The sequence below is a fragment of the Alligator sinensis genome, unplaced genomic scaffold, assembly GCF_000455745.1.
Source record: "Alligator sinensis unplaced genomic scaffold, ASM45574v1 scaffold647_2, whole genome shotgun sequence".
Taxonomy (NCBI): Eukaryota; Metazoa; Chordata; order Crocodylia; family Alligatoridae; genus Alligator; species Alligator sinensis.
The window spans coordinates 1,961,016-1,968,950 of NW_005841832.1; the positions used below are offsets into that span (position 1 = coordinate 1,961,016).

Consider the following 7,935-nt stretch of genomic DNA (forward strand, 5'->3'; position numbering starts at 1 on the left):
GTGGCAGTCTCAGAAGAGGTAGGGATTGACTAGGCCTCAGATGCGTGTCAGCTGGGTCAGAATTGTGCCAACCTAACTCAGAGGGAGAAAGATGTAAAGGAAAACTAACATCCTATCAGGAAACAGCCCACCCAGTGCAACAAGGCATTTAACATGTGACAACTTCCATTTTACTCCCATTGTTGAAAGAAAAGTTGGTTAAAAATATTATTTCATTCTCACAAGGCCCCTGGCTCTTCTCATCATTTATTTGTTCATTTGGGTTTGCAACAAGTGGGAAAGGTTTCTATCCCTAGCTCTAAATTAATATTGAACATTTGCGGATGACACAAAGCTATTTGCAGATGACACAAAGCTATGGGGAGAAGTGGACACGCCGGAGGACAGGGAACAGCTGCAAGCAGACCTGGACAGGTTGGACAAGTGGGCAGAAAACAACAGAATGCAGTTCAACAAGGAGAAATGCAAAGTGCTGCACCTAGGGAGGAAAAATGTCCAGCACACCTACAGCCTAGGGAATGACCTGCTGGGTGGCACGGAAGTGGAAAGGGATCTTGGAGTCCTAGTGGACTCCAAGATGAACATGAGTCAGCAGTGTGACGAAGCCATCAGAAAAGCCAATGGTACTTTATCATGCATCAGCAGATGCATGACGAATAGATCCAAAGAGGTGATACTTCCCCTCTATCGGGCGCTGGTCAGACCGCAGCTGGAATACTGCGTGCAATTCTGGGCACCGCACTTCAAGAGGGATGCGGATAACCTGGAGAGGGTCCAGAGAAGAGCCACTCATATGGTTAAGGGCTTGCAGGCCAAGCCCTATGAGGAGAGAATGGGGCACCTGGACCTCTTCAGCCTCCGCAAGAGAAGGTTGAGAGGCGACCTTGTGGCTGCCTATAAGTTCAGCACCAGGGCACAAAGGAATTGGTGAGGTTTTATTCACCAAGGCGCCCCCGGGGGTCACAAGAAATAATGGCCACAAGCTAGCAGAGAGCAGATTTAGATTAGACATTAGGAAGAACTTCTTCACAGTTAGAGTGGCCAAGGTCTGGAACGGGCTCCCAAGGGAGGTGGTGCTCTCCCCTACCTTGGGGGTCTTCAAGAGGAGGTTGGATATGCATCTAGCTGGAGTCATCTAGACCCAGCCCTCTTTCCTGCCTATGCAGGGGGTCGGACTCGATGATCTGTTGAGGTCCCTTCCAACCCTAACATCTATGAATCTATGAATCTATAGAACTAGATGTCAGAAGCAAAAGGTCCACCCCCCGCAAGCCCAGTAATACTTCCCCCAGAAAGTCTAGAGCAGAAGAACATTTCCCATCCCCTCTGCACACTTCTCCAGCAGCATCTTCCTCCACATTGGCATGATTAGATTGGAGCTGGAAGATCTGGACTGCTTTGGGCCTAGGAGTAGGTACTATGTGAGGCCCAGTTTTAACTGGGACTAGCAGGAAATCTTCTGTATGCCATGTACCATCTGCTCCTACCCCAGCAACCCCTATTCCAGGAGGATACACATCTGAGCCTTTTTCTTTTTACCCTCTCCACCACTATAGTAAAGAGTAATTTCTTTTCAGTGGGAGGAACTCAACCTGGACCCCTGGCAGGGACCGGCTGGGTTAACTTGTCTGGGTTTCCTGGACTATATCTCCTGCTCACCTGCAAGCTAGCAAGGGCACACTAAGCCCAGCATGACCAGTGAAGTATTACTATGCTAAGGGAGACTCAAAAATTAACCACTGACTGAGGGAGAGCCATACCCACTGAAACCCCAACTGGACAGGTTTCAAAAGGAATATCCAAAAGGTCCTTATGGCTCTTCTTCCCCTTCCCCCCACCCCCCATCAGAGCCCTAATCACAACTATCATGACTCTCCTGCAAATACACAGACAGGGGGCGGGGGGAAATAGAGGAGGGGTATCCTTTTATAGATCATTTCAGTGGCCTCTCCAAAACTGAGATCTTCAGGTCTTCCCCAAAGCTGTGTCCCCCTTACAAAACCCTCTGCATTTTACAGAGTCAGCTAGACCCTCTCATCGCAGTCTACTTAATTCCTCTCAATTCACTGCAATGGGATGTGGGTGGGTCCCCAAGCTAGCTCAACATGCCTTAGGCCTGACCTTTGCAGAAGTGATGAACAGAAGTAGTTTCCAAAGCCCTGTGTAACTTAAAAGCTGAAGGCCCAATGAAAGTTTGTTGGGCTTAAGTCCTTATGTACCTGACAATTTTATAAAGTGGGATTCAGGAGCTTTTGAAAATTTTAGTCCCAAACTAATGAGCAATTTTCAGAGAGTCACTACTCATATGAACCAAAGGCTCTTTCCACTACTCCTCAGTGGGCATATCTATGAGAGACATTTACTCCACAAAGTTGACTAATTAACTGCACAATAAACGTCTCAGCATCTACATGTGCACCCCTATTAGGATGCACAAAACTAATAAACTCTGCAGCAGGGTAGTACTTGTGTTTACAAAAGTTAGTACAACCACTACCCTTCTGCAGAGTTTTCGTGCACAGCAGGACACGTATGGATGCTGCCACAGCTGCCTGGGGCATGAGGATGCTTTCAGTGCAGGGGCTGCCTGCCCCATGCTGTGAAGTGAGAAACAAATAGGGAATATGGACTAAGATATATTTGTGTCTACAAAGCTACCAGGACTCTTGCCTTCCTCATCTTGTTTCTTCTCTCCCTCCCCATCTGCTTGCCTCTGGTTTAAGAAACAGACTGACCTAGGCAGCTAAGAACTGCATTTTTTTTGCACCACTGTGACCTGAGAGGAGGCTAAAACTAATGTCTTATCTGGGTGGTTTAAAAAAATAGTACAAGTCTAAACTAAAGAAAAGTTCTTCAGGGCTTGGAGCAGCTCATCTATGTAGTAGGCCTCTTTCTCCAGTAGAGGAGCTGCTGGTAAGAGTCACCATTAGAAACAGAAGCTTCTTTTCTGTCTTAGCTACCTTGCTCTCCCCCTCTTTTTACCCATACGCCATGTTTTGTCTTCAAAGACATCAGCTCAGGCTCCAGCAGCAGTGGCTCCAGTCCATCTCAGTTAGAATTTCTCTCTTTTCCCCAAAAAAGCTTATTAAAATGCATTTCAAAGGCTGTCAGACACTGTTTTCCTTATAAAATGACTCTGCCATAAACCAGAAGAAGGAATTTGAGCTATGGTTAAACTCAAAGTCTTACTTAAAACTTCATAAATGTTAAAGTTTCAAACTATTTTTCTTTTTTTTTTTTAATGCCTCTTTAATAGAAGGTTAAGAAGAACGTTAGTGGCATTTGTTTGCTGTGGGACCAAGTCAGCCAAGGCCTCTGTATTTATTTCTTAAGCTTTGGTATCTCTTTAGTGACAGGATCATGTTAATGCTGTTCATTCTCCAAGCCCATTAGCTCACTGAAATTAATACAATATATTCAAGCTGAACAAGGAAAGGCTCTCCCATCCTGCAAAGTTTTCCTGGTTTGCACCAGGACAAAAATCAAAGAACTTTTCAAATTAAAAAAAGCAGAGAGAGAATGACTAGAAGAGCCAGTAACTTGGTAGCGTGGACTCTTGACCAGGATATGAGAACCTGGACAAATCAAGGTGCAAGAGCATGGAAGTCCATGCTCTGAATCAGCCAGCGTAGAAACTTCAGTCTTGGTCTTCAGCCTGACCTCTGGGTGACTGGCTGTTCCACAGATGCAAGCATCTCTCTCTTTGTTTTTTGACACAGAAGAAACCTTTCTGGTTGAAGCAGTACTTCTATTCCCATAAGGAGCTTCTGTTTCTTGCTATTGACATTCTCCAACAAAATTATTTTCCTAACCACCTGTAATGTGGAGTGCTTATTAGCATAGCAAAACTGGCTAATTAGCCACAAAAATGCAAGGAGGAAATGGAGAAAGCTGACTTCTTTCATCAACTCTGCTCAGGGGTCTGGAAAGAAATGGTTGCGGAAGGGGGGAATTTTTTTTTTTTAAAGGCAAAAAGACTTAGGAGCACGAGTGCTTTTGAAAGGAAATGGGACATCTGCCCATAAATCATTGTTTTAAAAAAATCTCACTTGCCACATTCAAGTTAGCCATCATTCAGCTAAGGACCAACAAGTCCATCACAGCGCTTCTCTGTAAAAGTGTTTGCTCTCTAGCTTCAGGGAGCAATCTGAAAAATTCCACCACAAGCACTTCTCAAAGCAAGTGGTGCACTGCAATAGGTTGAAATGAGAGATCAGAAATATGCAAGCATTAAAAAGCTTTGTTAGATTAGCCATATCCAAGCACAGCAATATTTCCTCGGGGGCCCAAATCCTCAGAGGAGCTAAACTAACCCAGCTCCAGGTCCATGCCAGGGAAATAAGCTTGGAAAGATATGGATGGTGGGCCAGGAACATGTCTGACACCCTGCCCAACACCAGCTGCAGATACACCACATAGTTACCTGCCTCTTGGCCACACCTGAAACTGAGCACAGCACTGGGCATGAACCAGAAAGTAGCTACATGAATTTTTTTATTTATTTATTTATTTTTTTTTACAAGAATGGGAAGTGTGTGTGTAGGGCATGTTTTCATGGTGGTGCTCCCTACCACTGTCCTATAGACATAGTGGTAGGGAGGCACTTTGACAAAAGAATTGCTTGGTTTGTTTTGGGATCTCCTGCTGTCTTGTTACCAGTGGGTTGTTTTCACATGATCTCCACTGAAAGCATAGATCCTAGGAAAGGGGGAGTAAGTGCTTCCTTTGCCCACCTATACCCCTCCCCATGTGCTTGGATTTTTGCAGAAGCGACCAGGTACTTTGTACCAACAACTTAAGTGAGTGCTGAGGGGGAGGAAAGGGGCCTGATTCTGGGTCCAGCCATTTGCTCACTGAGGGAAGTCCACTACCTGGGCACCATGGGGGACTTGCATGAAAAATGCACCAGTGGTCTGGACCAAGAGCAATTTGCTGAAGCAGGAGGAAGCAGGGGAAGAATTGTGGCTTGAAGGGATGCTCCTGTGGCTACCAGCCTCCAAGGCTTCCCTCAGGGTCCTAAACTTTCCTTCACTTAGTGCTGGGCCGAGTCAGGATCCAGCCCCTCAGTTTCAGATGGCACAGATCTCTCAGCCATCTCCCACTGCAGTGTTTTCAAAGAGAGTGAAAACAGCTGGTGATGGTACCTTATCCATCAACACATGGGCAAAATACAGTTAGAGTTATAGCAGAACAATCCCTTCCCCTTCTCAGCCTTTCTGCCAATACCCATGTTACAATGCCAAGGACTGCTGCCCACTGCTACAGCCTGCACTTCTGACCTGTCCTCTTATAATCACTAGTACACTGATAAATCCACTGCCACAAAGATACAAGCACCAGGCAGGGGGCCAGAGCATTTTCATTCATAGCCCACATCCCAGGAAATGCAGCCTACAGCTGCAGTCTGAAGAGAAACCTGCCTTTCCCATCTGCAACAGAGCATCATGCAGGCTCCCAGCACTGCCCTCAAACAACAGTCCTCTGATCACTGGGCTATGATGAATCTTGTTGTGCCCTCATGTCCCAACCCTGCTTCAGTTTCTTAAACCATCTTGCTCCTAAACCAACCATCATTGCTGTTTGCAACCAACCCCCCTTTGTTCTCACCTCTCCAGACATGTGTGTGGTAAGGCTGCTAATCCTTTGCACATTTTGGCGAGTTGTTATTTCCTCAGCTTTGAGCAGACTGTGAGAGGAAGCAGAACCAAGCAACTCCAGCTTTGTCTGTGATGCTGTTTTCCCCCAGCATATATAGAGGCTCTGCTCTGGACCCCAGCCAGCCGCTGGGCCAATCACATCCCACAGGGTAATTCCAGGCTCCGGAGCAGACACAGGACAGCAGCAGACTTTTGAGAATGTAAAGCTGAGCAGTTCTGGCTTTTGTTTTATTTTCTCTAAAAGTAGCCCAAGGTGGTTCATTTGTTTCACTAGGCTGAGATCAAGCCAGAAGAGCCAGAGTATCATTTCTGGAATAAAGATGAGACTATTCCCTCTGTTAAAATACGGAGGTTCAAAACTGAGGTGGCTGGACCTAGTTTGAAATGTTTAACTGTAGTGTTTTTTTTCAGTGAAAAGTATTTAAAAACTTTCACTGAAGTGTTTTTTTTCAGTGAAAAGTATTTAAAAAAACAAAAACAAAAGAAAAATGTTTGGAAAAAGTAACCCGAGTATCAAAATGCTATTTTTTGTGTCTTTGAAAAGGGCAAATCGTCCTCTGGTTTTGCTTGTTTCCAAAAAAAGACCTTATAAAAAAGGAATTGTTTGGACAAAAATATACTTGAGTTTTTAAAATACTGCAATCAGAAGGAAATACTCCAGTTTTATCAAAATAAAGCTTTTTTCAGGATTTAGTTTCACAGGAAATTTGATTCATTTCTTTGTTTTTCCATTAAAAAATAAATTCAAAAGCACAGATTTTTCTGCAAAACATGAAAACAACCTTGTGCCCAGATCTTGCAGTGACATGCCAGCAACCTCTCAATCATGTTCTTGCCCACAAGTCATTGTCTTTAGGTGACTTTCCCCCTGATAGCCCTTGCAGCTCACAAGCTACAGACTGCTGGGTTATTCAGATGAAGTTTACATGCTGGTCAGCACAGTACAAGCTCCTCTAAATCCATCTTATTCATTCCAGCAGGGGCCACCTAGACAAGGGATCTCTCTGGCAAAATAGCAGATTTAGGACCTAGTACACTGCAAAAGAAATAAAGGGTTTGTGATATGGATCTTTGTCTACAAAAGACTGAATCGGGTCCACTGCACCTCCTTATTACACATTAGCATTTTTTTAAAGCAGTGCCCAGGACCCTTATGTATATCCAAGAGAGCATTAGGAGGAGAGTTGATCACTGTCCACGTCTTTGCATAAAGTGGAGGTATCACATAGCAGGGGGCTCTTCTACCTTGCAAAGGAAAGCACTGGATAGACTTGTGTTAATCTGAAAGCCATTGAATAGATCATTAAAAGAAAGAAGTGTTAGTGCCCATTACTAACATCAGAGAACCTACCAGCTGACTGAGCTGAGGAAAAAGGGGTTTGTGGTTTAAGAGCTGGCATCATGAGACAGATGCACAGTCATCCTGGCAGTCACTACATGCTTGAGACTATCCAAAGAATGTGCCAATTGGCTAGGCACAAATGCTCAATGTTGAGCATACATGGACCAGTGTGAGGGTTGCTGAGAGTAGTGACTAGGAAGCTGTATAGCCTCATGTCATCCAAACCCAGCCCTGCAAGAAGATCAGAACAGACTTGTTGACTTTTACTGACAGAAACTACATGGTCGCAGTAGATGACTGCTCCAGTTTTCAGTGGAGATAATGTGAAAGAGACAAGGAAACTGAAGGAGCATTTTATCAGATCTGTCATAGCTGGCAGGCAATGCTGAGGCAAGGGGCCATAGTGTGTCACAGCAGAACTCAACTGACCCAGTGCTAAACAGGAACTTGAGCACAGAATCGCTCCTCCTGGGTGCTCAGAAAACAGTAGGAAGGCAGGGTCAGAAGCAGGGACAAGCAAGAGATTGATGGACAACAGCAGGGTAGACATGAGGGGATCCCCACCTGGAAATGCTGGACCATTCCAATACGTCCTCTCAGGAACTAGGTGGGAGGAGCCCTGTGTAAATTACCCCCTGGGACTTTGCTCCTTTTGAGGAATACCCTGTTGCAGCTCAGCAGAGGAATAATGACAGGGGAAAGAAGCAGATAGAAGAACACCAAGCCAGGCTTGCAGCCTGACACAACAGAGGTGCTGAGGACACAGAACTACTTGGCAGAGATGAGTGGGTCTGGGTCCAGTGGGCTATTATACTAGCAACAGTCAGATCCAGGGAGTCAGCAAGCGTTGGTCAAAAGAGAAACAGAAGCAAACATTATTAAAAAAAAAAAGACAGAGACATGCGTGGATCTTGAAGGGAGGAGCAGAAATCAGCA

At 45.1% G+C, this 7,935-nt stretch overlaps 1 protein-coding gene across 1 annotated transcript in view; it reads right to left on the reverse strand.

Moving 5' to 3' along the window:
- The window catches only part of RGS5 (regulator of G protein signaling 5), a 60,439-nt gene extending 54,689 nt beyond the window's left edge, over positions 1 to 5,750 (reverse strand). The window contains exon 1 of the mRNA XM_006014871.3: positions 5,608 to 5,750. Coding sequence (XP_006014933.1) covers positions 5,608 to 5,651 — 44 coding nt within the window. The 5' untranslated portion in view covers positions 5,652 to 5,750. The remainder of the gene's footprint in view (positions 1 to 5,607) is intronic.
- Positions 5,751 to 7,935: the final 2,185 nt, after the last annotated feature.